Source organism: Oncorhynchus mykiss, chromosome 15, assembly GCF_057628025.1.
Source record: "Oncorhynchus mykiss isolate SJ-2025 chromosome 15, ASM5762802v1, whole genome shotgun sequence".
Taxonomy (NCBI): domain Eukaryota; kingdom Metazoa; phylum Chordata; class Actinopteri; order Salmoniformes; family Salmonidae; genus Oncorhynchus; species Oncorhynchus mykiss.
Window position 1 is genome coordinate 54300176 of NC_143036.1, and position 14536 is coordinate 54314711.

Here is a 14536-nt window from a genome sequence, read left to right on the forward strand (position 1 = left end):
CGAAAAGAGACTAATGAATGATACGGAGATATCCTATGTGTGGGGGAAGAAGGATGCTTGTGTGTGTACGTTTTTCTGGTTGTTTGTCGGTCTCTGTGTGTGTGTGTGTGTGTGTGTGTGTGTGTGTGTGTGTGTGTGTGTGTGTGCGTGTGTGCGTGCGTTCAGGAGCACACACTCACATTGAGGACCTGCTGAATGTGATCCTGGTGCTCAGCGTCTACGATGCGATCCACGTACCACTTCAGTACTTTGATCAGGTCCCTGCGAAAGACACACGTCTAGCATCAACTACTGACCTCGACCTTTCCCTGCGATCACAATGCATTTCCACCAACAACCCCAAGCATCCACAGACATATCGCAGAGGCGCAACACACAAAGGACGCCTTGGTGTAGCGTGAGTAAACGCTTGACAGTGCATGTAAAAATGTATGGCGATGGTGTTCATAAACAACATCTAGGGCTGAACAACCTTCGATTGTGTTCTGTTCATGCAACAAAAGAAAGAGAACACAAGGGTTGGTTTAGAAAACATCCGTGTGTGGCAGTGCAATGGTGCGATAACAACATTGCAGATTCACACTGTGTAGTGTATTAACACTAGCGGCCAGGTTTGAGAGCACACACTTACAGATAATTGAACAACATCATAAGAGACAGTAGGAGTACAAGGGAAAATGGTGGAGAGAGCACAGTCATTTGCACAGAATGAACATCTGTGTGGGAGATGTTTCGCCTGCTTTTCTGTGATTGGAACGTGATCGCATGTTGATTGGTTTTCCCTTGGGCACATAGCGTACTGAAGAGACAGCCACCATTTTGTTGGACATAACCAGCTAATAAAGTGCACAATGTTATTTCTAGTACTGAATTGGAACACTACACGGTCAAAAGTATGTGGACACACACTCATTCCAAAATCATGAGCATTAATATGGAGTTGGTCCCCCCTTTTGCCACGCAAACAGCCTCCACTCTTCTGGGAAGGCTTTCCACTAGACGTCAGAACATTCTGCAGAGGTTTGCTTCCATTCAGCCACAACAGCATTAGTGAGGTCGGGCACTGATGTTGGGCGATTAGGCCTGGCTCGCAGTCGGCATTCCAATTCATCCCAAAGGTGTTCGATGGGGTTGAGGTCAAGGCTCTGTGTAGGCCAGTCAAGTTCTTCTACAACGATATCGACAAACAATTTCTACATGGACCTCGTTTTGTGCACGGGGGCATTGTCATGCGGAAACAGGAAAGGGCCTTCACCAAACTGTTGCCACAAAGTTGGAAGTGCAGAATTGTCTAGAATGGCATTGTGTGTTGTAGCATTAAGATTTCCCTTCACTAGAACTAAGGGACCTAGCCCAAACCATGTAAAACAGCCCCAGAACATTATTCCTCCTCCACCAAACTTTACAGTTGGCACAATGCAGTCGGACAGTTAGCGTTCTCCTGGCATCCGCCAAACCTAGATTCGTCTGTCAGACTGCGAGATAGTGAAGTGTGATTCATCACTTCAGATAACGCGTTTCCACTGCTCCAGAATCCAATGGCAGTAAGCTTTACACCATTCCAGCCGACGCTTGGCATTGTGGATGGTGATCTTAGGCTTGTGTGGCTGCTTGTCCATGAAAACCCATTTCATGAAGCTCCCAATGAACAGTTGCAACGGAGGACAGACGATTTTTTACACGCTACGGGCTTCAGCACTCACATTCTGTGAGCTTGTGTGGCCTACCACTTCACAGCTGAGCCATTGTTGCTCCTAAACATTTCCACTTCACAATAACAGCACTTACATTTCACCGGGTCAGCTATAGCAGGGCAGAAATTTGACGAACTGACTTGTTGGAAAGGTGGCATCCTATGACGGTGCCACATTGAAAGTCACTGAGTTCTTCAGTAAGGCCATTCTACTGCCAATGTTTGTCTATGGAGATTGCATGGCTGTGTGCTTGATTTTATACACCTGTCAGCAACGGGTGTGGCTGAAACAGCCATATACACTAATTTGAAGGGGTGTCCACATACCTTTGCATATACACTACCGTTCACAATTTTTGTCAATTAAAATAACATCAAATTGATCAGCAATACAGTGTAGACATGGTTAATTTTGTAAATGACTATTGTAGCTATAAAACGGCAGATTTTTTATGGAATATCTACATAGGCGTACAGAGGCCCATTATCAGCACTCCTGTGTTCCATTGGCACGTTGTGTTAGCTAATCCAAGTTTATCACAGTAAAATACTAATTGATCATTAGGAAACTATTTTGCAATTATGTTAGCACAGCTGAAAACTGTTGTACTGATTAAAGAAGCAATAAAACTGACCTTCTTTAGACTAGTTGAGTATCTGGAGCATCAACATTTGTGGGTTCGATTATAGGTTCAAAATGGCCAGAAACAAAGACCTTTCTTCTGAAACTCGTCAGTCTATTCTTATTCTGAGTAATTAAGGCTATTCCATGTGCGAAATTACCAAGAAACTGAAGACCTCGCACAACGCTGTGTACTACTCCCGTCACAGAACAGCGCAAACTGGCCCTAACCAGAATAGAAAGAGGAGTGGGAGGCCCCGGTGCACAACTGAGCAAGAGGACAAGTACATTAGAGTGTCTAGTTTGAGAAACAGACACCTCACAAGTCCTCAGCTTTATTAAATAGTACCCTCAAAAAACGAGTCTCAACATCAACAGTGAAGAGCGACACCGGGATGCTGGCCTTCTAGGCAGAGTTGCAAAGAAAAAGCCATATCTCAGACTGGCCAATAAAAAGAAAACATTAAGATGGGCAAAAGAACACAGACACTGGACAGAGGAAGATTGGAAAAAGGTGTTATGGACAGAAAAATCTAAGTTTGAGGTGTTCGGATCACAAAGAAGAACATTCGTGTGATGCAGAAAAATGAAAAGATCCTGGAGGAGTGCTTGATGCCATCTCACAAGCATGGTGGAGTCAATGTGATGGTCTGTGGGTGCTTTGGTGGTGGTTAAGTGGGAGATTTGTACAGAGTAAAAGGGATCTTGAAGGCAATCACTCGATTTTGCAACGCCATGCCATACCCTCTGGACAGCACTTAGTTGGAGCCAGTTTCCTCCTACAACAGGACAATGACCCAAAGCACAGCTCCAAACTATGCAAGAATTATTTAGGGATGAAGCAGTCAACTGGTATTCTGTCTATGATGGACTGGCCAGCACAGCCACCGTATCTCAACCCTATTGAGCTGTTGTGGGAGCAGCTTGACCGTAAGAAGTGCCCATCAAGCCAATCCAACTTGTGGGAGGTGCTTCAGGAAGCATGGGGTGAAATCTCTTCACAGTACCTCAACAAATTGACAACTAGAATGCCAAAGGCTGCAAGGCTGTAATTACTGAAAAAGGAGGATTCTTTGACAAAAGCAACGCTTGAAGGACACAATTATTATTTCAATTATAAATTGTTATTTATAACCTTGTCAACGTCTTGACCATATTTCCTATTCATTTTGCAACTCATTTCATGTATGTTTTCATGAAAAACAAGGACATTTCTAAGTGACCCAAAACTTTTGAACGGTAGTGTATAGTGTACATACAGTATCATATCCTACTGAAGTCACTGAACAACTCAACTAAACCACCGTAGACGATGAGTCTAGAGGCAGGCAACACACTCTCTCTATATAGGAGGGTGAGTTTATTGAGTTTATTTTAGGTGAGGGAGAGGTGAGCGCTTTAGCTGTGAGCCTGACAGGAGAGGGGTGTTAGTGAGAAATGAGCAGTGTGAGCGCTTAGCAGGCAGTGTGGGCAGAACAGTGTGAGTGTATCACAATGTGAGTTGGAGGCGACAGCACAGCGTCTGAGGAACAGTGAGCGTATGTGGCAGGAAGTGTGTGCTTGCAGGCCCAAATCAACGTGAGACATTGAGGACACATGATCCTACTTATAGTTTTCAAACAGGTGGCGCCGCAGGTGACTCGTTCACACCACTGAAGCACCTTTTGCCGCCCACCATTATCACCAGGTAGTATACCGTAGGTCTTACCATAGGACAAACGTAAAACAACCATAATACACCCTAGGAGGAGAAAGAGAGAAACACACCTGTAAGACAAGGCTCCAGCAAAATGACTCTCGATGTAGGTGTCCATGACGGGCTTGAAATGATGGAACTTGCTGTCCTGTAGCAGGTTAATGATGTGGACCTGAAAGAGGAAGGGAAATAACTCAGTCACATGCTTGCCACAAAATGCAACACTCTTTATTTAGCCAACAACGAACGTCATTGTAAATAAGAATTTGTTCTTAACTGACTTGCCTAGTTAAATAAAGGTTACATTCCAAAAAAGATAGATATATATTTATTCAACCTAACCTCCTATGTGACGCAAACTGGCTTAGTTGTTCACATTCATCATGCAGTCACAAAGGCAGTTTGATTGCCTCACTTTCACCCATGATGAAGAAGAGCAGAGCAGAGATGAATGAATGAATGAGTGAGTGAGTGAGTGAGTGAGTGATTGATTGACCAAGTCAATTGCAAGCAGATCAATCCCTCAGCTCTATATTAGAGTGATTCAGCATGTCTGGGATTGATCAGCGAAGGCTGTGAAGCATTACAATATTAAGCACATCCATTGGCTCAAGCTTCCAGTGTGTGTGTATGTGTGTGTGTGTGTGTGTGTGTGTCTGTGTCTGTGTTCACCATGCATCATTGCACTTTTTCTCTCTGACCACAGTAAGCCACTATTGGACACAGGCCTTCTTCTCTAATGAGGCTTGGTCTACTTCCCAACTCATGCGCGCACACACACACACACACAATTAGTTCTGCAGTCATGACATCCCAATCCTGGCTCCAACCAGCATTCAACCAGCAGTGTGTCGAATCAACTAACGATTTAGCTGTCAGGGAGGGAGAACACAATATGCTAGGAAATAGAAGACCCCAGAAGCAGTAACCACTTACCAGGCAGTCAAACACCTTCAGCCCATACCTCTGAGAACTCTCGTCCAAGATCCCAAAGAGTGTATCAAGTGTGTCCTGTAGAAACTGGTGAGGGAGAGATAGAGCGATAGACATACATGAGTGAATATCTGTGAGATCACGTGGTGACAATCATATGATACATCTATAAAACACATCTAGAACACATTTCTGTTTTGAAGATGGGCAGACTTTTTCAAGCAAATCACAAAAAGGCCAATCTAAACAGGACATCGTTTGAGTGACGTGATCCTGAACCAATCAGGGTGAAGATGGGAGGCCCCGGGGAGGGGCGGTACCTTGACTATCTCAGAGCCATCGATCTCTTTCAGCTTTAACAGGCTGTCATTGATCCTCTCTGGGTGGGCTCTCCACTTCAGCAGGTCTAACATGTCACCTACAGAGACACGTGAAGAGAAACAACGACCGTTACATCATGGACAACCTCAGTTAGTGAGAGACTGTTGACTCTTGGTTCCTAGACACACACACCCGCACAGAGAGAAACATACAGATATAGGATCTTAATATGAGCCAGTTTGCTACAGCAGGAAAATAATCCTGCAGCTAAAAAAAAACTACATTCAAATAAATCACAAGTTTGCATTTCCTCAGCAACAAAAGTGATCAAATTAAAGACTCTACATCTGCACAGTAGCCTGGGTTTCTGCATGAAATGGCAACGTGCCGCTGTCTTGTCAAACAATATCATGGCAAGGCAATGAAGAAGCGTTATTGAATACACTACCCTGAGTCTCCGTACAGAGAAACAACTTTGCATCACTATTTGGGAAATCTAGAACATTTGTGTCAAAGCAATATGAGGGCGTATGGTTTAAGTGCTATAATTGAATTACTGAAGCTCCTTCTGGGGAAAAAAAAAACAATGCAATTCTATTCTATTTAAAAGATATAATAAGACAACACATTTACATTCAAACAATGCACAAAAAATCTAAATAATGACGCCATCTCATAATGTAGCGAGCTTTAAAAAGACATAAAGCAATTCTCCCGGTGTTAAAATCCCCAGACGATGTGAATAAAATATCTGGGTTGAAGAATAAAGGACTCAGTCTCCCACCTGCACTTCTGAAGGTGTCTGCAACATGCTGTCAGTCTAGATGTGAGGAAGTACCTGTATTTCCCCAGACAATAAACTAGACATATTCCTTGCACAATGTCTCGACTCACTTTGTGCAGCTCACGTTTCAGAATATTTACACGGAGTGGTAGACCGTTTGAGAATTCAGCAATTCTACAGTAATATTCAAGGCAAGACAACGACTCCGGACGAGTCAGATACAGACCCAATTACACTTTACACTAGTAAGTGATCTGTCGCTGGGTAATAGAGCCATAGAAAGTTGGAGCAGGCCTACAGTGGTGTGGGAAAGGTGTGGGTCTACTGGTTCGGGTGTAGGTCTACCGTGCAGATGCATGCTCTAGTACTTTTGACTTCCACTCTTACCATTCTGTGTGAGTTTAGTGGAGCAGAGGAAGGAGGTGATCCAAAAACATTCCTTGGTGCCTTTCACAGCCTGGTTGTTGCCGGGCAGATTGGCTTTGGAGAAGGGCAGCTTGAGGTAGCAGCTCGAGTCCTGGAGGTTAGCATTCTCCTCACACTGAAAGGAGCAGAGATGCAGCAGTGGGTTAGAGCCACTACAGGAGACTGGAGAAAAAGGCTAATGTACTACGGTATTTGGTTCGTTACTTAACTGCATTCTCAAACATTAAGGAGTTTCTTCCACTACAATATGCTGCTTCCATACACCCCTGAAAGTGCTCATGGTGGGATTTAATATATTATTATTATTATCACCATCATTCAAACTACAGTATATTTCTTTCAATTAAACATGGCAAAGGGCTGGGGACACTATAAAGTGAGCACTGTGCATTTTCCATTTCTCCAACTTTAAATTATTTTAGCCATGCTTTCTAATGTATCGGCACAGACTGGAAAGTATTTTGAAGCTCGTGTTTAAGTGTGTTCTGACTAACAGTTCAGGCAGGCTACTCCCACGCTGACGCCTACACGTGGTTAGTGCTGAATCCCTCTTCCCCATTTTGGCGATGAGGAACTAGGCCACGTCAATTTCTTTCAGCTTTTTGACCTGACTTCCATCTGACGGTAAGTGGATTTTCTACGCCAATGGAAAGCAACACAAGAAGACTCCCCTCAACTCCCCTAAAATCCTACGGAGAACCGGCTGTCTCAGGTAATAGCACATCAGAGAGCCACAAAAGGGGAGACGCGTGTACGCACTTCAAAGCGCAAGGCTCCAAAAGCAGCTGTATTTGTTGTGAATTATAGCACTTCACGCATCTGAAGCCAGGCCAAGGTGTTTTTTTTAAATCTCTCGGTTTCTCCTGCGTTAGGGGAAATGACCTGTCAGTAGTGGGAGTCTTCTTAATGAGGTGGTGAGCTGGACGAGGAAAGAGCAGCGGGGTCAACCTGCAGAGAGCCAAGCCCAGAACCACAGGGAGGGAGTGTCTGCATAACGGTTCTTCCTACTGTCTCAACTCCTCTGTTCTCTCTCTGTAGGACTGTCCAACTAAGATGGGTCTACACAACCTATAACCTGTCGGTCTCTCTACAGTACCTTGGATTATGTTGTCTCTCTTTCAGGACAAAACCTCTTTAACCCTGCCTGTGTGTCTTTCTCCGTCTCAGAATAGTCCAGACTATCCACAACCCGTGCATGCTCTCTTACCCTGCCTTAGGTGCTAACGAGCCCTGCACGTCTCTCAGAACAGTTCCTTGCTAGCCTGCAGCAAACTATTGTGTGCTCTGTAACCTCTGTCTCTGCAGCTTATGCTCCCTAGCCCCGTCTATCTCAACCTGCAATTACTCAGAGCTACACCCAAAACAGGCCCCGTAGTGCAGAGCTATGTTTAATTGGCAATGCCTGAGGGTTGGTTTAGCTGCTGTTTGCTTTGGACAGGGCATGTGTTAAGTGGAGAGCTTACTGGGGTAGCAATAAAAACCAGCTGGGATGGCAAGCGCCTGTTTATGACAGAGTATGAGCTGGAAAAGTCTCAACGGGAAATAGCCGTGTGAGCATGTGATATGCGTGTGTGTGTGTGTGTATTTGTGCATGTTTGAGTGAGTGCTCACAGAAAATACCCACCCACCCACCCAGCGTGTGCGCACACACACACACACACACACACACACACACACACACACACACACACACACACACACACACACGGTTAGTGGACATCACATACACAGATATTACTCATCATCCTGCTAGCCTGCTCATTGCTGAAGCACCTGACCCACCTAAGCCTTCACTGTGGAGCCAAGCAGCCCCAAATCAATAATAATAATACCGGGACTGCATTATTACAGCGTTTTCCCCCCTCAAGGTCTCAGTCCATGCGTTAAACGGCATGGACTGACTCATCCGCCACTAACGTGGAGCGCCTACCTAAGTGACGACTACCACGGTGGACGAGTGAGAAATGACTGCGTGTGTGCGTGCGTGCACACAGTAGGACCCCGGTACCTTGTGAATGATGAGCTCGTGGGTGCCGTCCGGCAGTGTCCGTCCGTCCTCCTGCATCAGATGAACGAAGGAGTAGCCAAACAGCTTCTTCTCTCCTTTGTCTTTGGCTGTGGAACACAGCACACATTCCAACGTCACTGTCCCGGGAAAACACACAGGTCGCCGCTACTCTCGGCTACCCTACGATCAGACAGCTATACTATAGAGCACTAGACGGCGCCGTTGCGCATCACAGGTGGCTGGTGGCACCTTCATTGGGGAAGACGGCGCTACAACAATGGCTGGAATGGAGTTCATTCCATTTACTCCACTCCAGCCATTATTATGAGCCATCCTCCCCTCACCAGACTCCCGTGTTATGCATCCGTTCAACCCGAAAGCTCTAATCTCTATTTTAAGAGCCTTGGGGGAAGTGAGGGAAAATGGCACCTTTAAGGTAGCAGGTTGAAAAACAACACCTATGAGTCATAGTTGTGTAGAGGCTGCAGTATGCCCATAAGGGCAGCATTGTGTCAGAGCAGGAGGTGGACATCACATGAGAGGTGTCGTGGGAGAGGGAGACATACTAAGACTCGCTCAACTACAGGCCTGGAAGAGGAATATGAGGAGATTCTGAGACACAGGCCCTTTTTACACTGACGAATGTTGAAGGAGATTCCAGAATAGACTAATTAAGAATAGACTAATTACTAATTACTGTCATGTAAAGCTGTGAAATGCTCACGTCTAGCTAGCTAGCAATAACTGCTTTTGTCTTGAAGCTAAAACGTAATGAGTGTACGGACAATCATTATATTTATTGTTGTCTACACATGCTTGTGAATTGTTGCATTATTCAAGTGTGTAATATTGTTAAGATGAAGACATATTTCTTGCATACCCTTACAAAAAAAGATTGCAGTCAGAGTGCAGTATAACTGCAGTCCTTCTGCAATTACTGTGTCCAAAATACCACAGTCGGCTGAAGGTACTGCACTTTTACTGCAGTTTCAAAACTGCAACATTGCTTTGTAAGGGTAGTTTAATAGTTTGTGGTTAACATGCTTACTGGCTAACGGCTACAGTTTGGCTAACGTGACTGGGATATTTACGGTCAATTTTAAGCTGCAGTGCAAGAATGTCTGTTGCCAAGCCCCCAAACTCTCTCTCTGCAACAACGCCCAAAAGGCTGGCAAAAGGTGTATAGCTGAGTCACACTGTACTGTACCGGTGCACCCTCCCTGCATACCTCATAAGCTTACGATAACATGACCGTCCGTTGCTAATGTCAATTGAAAAGTTAACGTACATATTAAGTCAATTGAAATCACATCGTGGTGCCTCCGCTGCAACTCTTGAATCTAAATAAGCCCACAGATCTCTGTAAATGTCTCCCCTGACCTCTGACCCACCTGTGACCTCTGACCTTGCAGCTTCTGCCCCACACATTGTCGCCAATTTAGCGACTTGATTTTTGCGGGTTTTCAGACAGGCAGAGAAGCACAAGAGGGGGTGCGGTGGGAGTGGGGGTGAAAACACTACATCAGATACCGCGGCAAGAAATTGGTGCTGTGACATCGTCGTGGCAACGGCGAAACGTCATCTAGCAAATAGCGGCTCGCACTGAAAAATTGTTGTCAACAATGGCCCCAGAGTCTCAACAGCTAGCGGTTACCATAGAAACAAAGTAGAAGCTCAAACTGCAATCACTGTAGCCACCACCAAATGTAAGATATTGGTGTTAGATGTCTGTGAGACACGGTAGGTGGTGGTGGTGTTGTGGGTAAAGTTGTTGTGTGTTGTAATGTTCTTGACTTGTGCTTCAGTTGTGTTTGTCATCTGTTCTCTGGGCAGGTTAGCCTCGACAGTGGGCTAAAAATAGCACCTGACAAACAGTAAACACTCCACACCCATAATATCACTGGCTGTGCTTCAGGATCATCGCAAGCTAAAGTTCCTTTAGAGAGATAGAGTCGGCATTAATAACCTAATATCAACTGAACCGGCCTCCAAATTCTACAGGGCCACAGAGCATATCCACATTTAGTGTGAGAGAATCTGTTATCCCCAAATCACACATAAGAGGAGTCATGACTGACTTGATATTAGTCTCATAATACAAAACATGTACACTACCGTTCAAAAGTGTGGGGTCACTTAGAAAATGTCCTTGTTAATATTGTAAATAACTATTGTAGCTGGAAACGGCAGATTCTTTATGGAATATCTACATAGGCGTACAGAGGCCCATTATCAGCAACCATCCCTCCTGTGTTCCAATGACACATTGTGTCAGCTAAGTTTATCATTTTAAAAAGGCTAATTGATCATTAGAAAACCCTTATGTTAGCACAGCTGAAAACTGTTGTCTTGATTAAAGAAGCAATACAACTGGCCTTCTGTAAACTAGTTGAGTATCTGGAGCAACAACATTTGTGGGTTTTATTACAGGCTCAAAATGTCCAGAAACAAATACTTTCTTCTGAAAATCACCAGTCTATTCTTGTTCTGAGAAATGAAGACTATTCCATGCGAGAAATGTCCAAGAAACTGAAGATCGTGTACAACGTTGTGTACTATTCCCTTCACAGAACAGCACAAACTGGCCCTAACCAGAATAGAAAGAGGAGTGGGCGGCCCCGGTGCACAACTAAGCAAGAAGACAAGTACATTAGAGTGTCTAGTTTGAGAAACAGACGCCCCACGTTATCAACTGGTAGCTTCATTAAATAGTACCCGCAAAACACCAGTCTCATCGTCAACAGTGAAGAGACGACTCCGGGATGCTGGCCTTCTATGCAGAGTTGCAAAGAAAAAGCCATATCTCAGACTGGCTAATAATAAGAAAAGACTAAGATGGCCAAAATAACACAGACACTGGATAGAGGAATATAAGTTTGAGGTGTTCGGATCACAAAGAAATACATTAGTGAGACGCAGAAAAAATGAAAAGATGCTGGAGGAGTGCTTGTGATGCCATCTGTCAAGCATGGTGGAGGCAATGTGATGGCCTGGGGGTGCTTTGGTGATGGTAAAGTGGGAGATTTGTACAGGGTAAAAGGGATCTTGAAGAAGCAAGGCTATCACTTCATTTTACAACACTATGCCATACCCTGTGGACGGAGCTTAATTGGAGCCAATTTCCTCCTACAACAGGACAATCACCCAAAGCACAGCTCCAAACTATTTAGGGATGAAACAGTCAGCTGGTATTCTGTCTATGATGGACTGGCCAACACAGTCACCGGATCTCAACCCTATTGAGCTGTTGTGGGAGCAGCTTGACCGTATGGTACATGCGTGCCCATCAAGCCAATCCAACGTGTGGGAGGTGCTTCAGGAAGCATGGGGTGAAATTTCTTCAGATTACCTCAACAAATTTACAACTAGAATGCCAAAGGTTTGCAAGGCTGTAATTGCTGCAAATGGCGGATTCTTTGACGAAAGCAAAGTTGGAAGGACACAATTATTATTTCAATTAAAAATCATTATTTATAACCTTGTCAATGTCTTGACTATATTTCCTATTCATTTTGTAACTCGTTTCATGTATGTTTTCATGGGAAACAAGGACATTTCTAAGTGACCCAAACTTTTGAAAGGTAGTGTATATAGTAATATTGGAGTACACAATATTGGAGCAGCATGATGACACCAGGGCGTAATAACAACCCACACAAGGTGAAATTAACAGTGCAGTGTGTGGTAAGGATCTCCAGCAAAGAGTGAGAGCCAGAGTGAATGGTCACTCACGCAACAGGGTGAACAGACAGACTGACGGGCCAGGTCATCAGTTGGGTTCATTAGGGTGGGCTGCTGTGGGAGTTTACACAGCTAAGTGTGCAGTAAACACACACACACACACACACACACACACACACAACCAGAAAAACGTACACACACAAGCATCCTTCTTCCCCCACACAAACAATACACTATCCCAGAGTAGTGGTAGAGTACGGTAGTGTCTTACTGGAGCAGTGTCTGAACTCAAAGCGGACATGAGAGCCCCTGAACATGTCCACAGGGATGGGTAGTTTGATCTGCTCAGCCCAGCGGGGACTGTTGTTGTGGTAGAGCACAAAGGAGTGGTACTCATCCCCACCAGGCTCCCCTGAACCAGCCGCTACATAACTCTGGAGGAGAGAGAGAACAGGAGAGAGGTAGAGAGGTAGGGCGGTAGAGAAAGAGGGGGAGGATAAAGAGAGGGGAGAGAAAGGAGGGAGGGAGGAGAGATAGGATAGATGGGGAGAGAGGGGAGAGGAAAGAGAGGAGGGGTAGATAAGAGAGGGCAGAGGAGAGAGGAAACAGAGGAGGGGTAGATAAGAGAGGGCAGAGGGGAGAGGAGAGAGTGGGGAGAGAGGGGTGTTAATAGGTAGGTGGAGATGAAAGCAAGAAATGGCGAGAGGAGGGAGATTGCAGGACACACACACTGTTTACTGGACCTGTGACGCACAGCACTCTCTGTCTCTCGCTCTGTACGGAGTGAGTGACAGGGTTGCATGCAGAGGAGAGCTCTACTGGCAGCAGAATCAAATCTATTTTCTGTGTATGGCAGCAGCATCCTGTCTGATCAGGAAACCACAGTGTTTTTACAGAGAAAACGAGTAACCTACCAATGGACCAACACTCATCCTCATCAACACTCAACCAGACGTACCCATATAGGCCTTCGACATTAGACAACCTTAGCCTCGTTCAGCCTGACTGATACAGTACAGCTATGAGAATTGAAAGCCCAATCATGGCTGTAATATGAAAAACTAAACTTGCTCAAAGTAATGAATGGAGTAATTAAGGAATGTGTCATCTTACCTTCATGACCTGGCCTTCGATGTCCAACACATAGACCGTGATCTCCACGTTCCTGGCAACGCTCTTCCCTCCTTTCTCAAACTCTCCTTTCTCCAGCGTCATGTACAGGTCATTCCTCATCTCTCCTGCAGGAGAGTGAACAGAGTGGTTCCAATAACCTGTGTGTGAGTAAACTTAAGCCACGTTTCGGCCTGCGGTGCCGTGTTCTCTTTCGTGGTCGAAGTAACAGACGCCCTCATCTAGTGTTTGATTGATTCTATTTTCAATGTAGAAACATTAGTAATTTGCTTCATTCTATAGCTAGAGGACTCCTGATATTTCCAGGAGTGAGAGGTATATATTTTTTGGTCTGTCTGTTGTGTTCTAGTACGGCCTTTTTGCTAGCGAGGGCCATCGACTTTAAGTGCTGCCTGTCTACCCAGTGGCCTACTTGGTGTGCGAACTGCTGACTGCTATTAAATCTCAGGTGATTGTTGACACATCAACCAGGATCGAGGGGTAGATCAATTTGTGACTTGTTTTTGTAACCAGTGACAGTATTGGATGTGGAGTGGTTTCATCTCTCCTAGACAATCGGCAATTAGTACAGGGAGGTGTAAGCGGGGGTCGTGTCATTGGCGGTTATGTCACAAAACTAAGACCGTCGCTGAAACAAAGTTGTTCGAGGAAGGCTCCACACCACTCTCTCACCTCTCCCGATAGGCTTTACAGACTCTTCCCACCCCTTGGCTGCAACCGTTCTAATGTAGTGTATACTGTGCAAACATCCCATGTGGAATTCTGTGTTCTCTGACACGTGTTTGGAACAGCGGTCAAGAACGCAGAGTTCATCTCAGCCTATGCTGCCCTTCAGTCCCTTGACGTTTTGGCCCTGACGGAGACATGGATCACCCCAGAAAACACTGATAGTCCGATGAAGGAAGTGCATAGGGATTATGTTTTCTCTCATAGTCCGAGAGCATCTGGGCATTGCGGTGGTGGAACAGGGCTACTCATTTCTCCTAAGCGGAGATGTTCTCTTTTCTCCCTCTCTCACCTGTCCATCTCCTGATTTGAATTCCATGCTGTCACTGTCACTTGTCCAGTCAAGCTTAACATTATTGTCATCCATCGCCCACCAGGTGCCCTTGGAGAATTGCTCAATGAGCTTCACATCTTGATAAGCTCCTTTCCTGACAATGGCTCACCGGCTTTTCGTACTTGGCAACTTCAACCTCCCAACGTCTTCTTTCGATTCATTACTTTCCAACTCTCTCTTT

The 14536-nt window shown here is 45.1% G+C and overlaps 1 protein-coding gene across 8 annotated transcripts in view; it reads right to left on the bottom strand.

Moving 5' to 3' along the window:
- LOC110490257 (dedicator of cytokinesis protein 4) overlaps nt 1-14536 on the bottom strand; it is a 146289-nt gene that overhangs the window by 53322 nt on the left and 78431 nt on the right. For all 8 annotated transcript variants that reach the window (XM_090200376.1, XM_036944557.2, XM_090200375.1 and 5 more), the window contains exons 14-21: nt 13278-13402; nt 12436-12598; nt 8484-8590; nt 6437-6590; nt 5265-5362; nt 4948-5031; nt 4083-4183; nt 180-261 (exon numbers count right to left, since the gene is read on the bottom strand). In XM_090200376.1, the coding sequence (XP_090056502.1) occupies nt 180-261; nt 4083-4183; nt 4948-5031; nt 5265-5362; nt 6437-6590; nt 8484-8590; nt 12436-12598; nt 13278-13402 (914 nt within the window). The remainder of the gene's footprint in view (nt 1-179; nt 262-4082; nt 4184-4947; nt 5032-5264; nt 5363-6436; nt 6591-8483; nt 8591-12435; nt 12599-13277; nt 13403-14536) is intronic.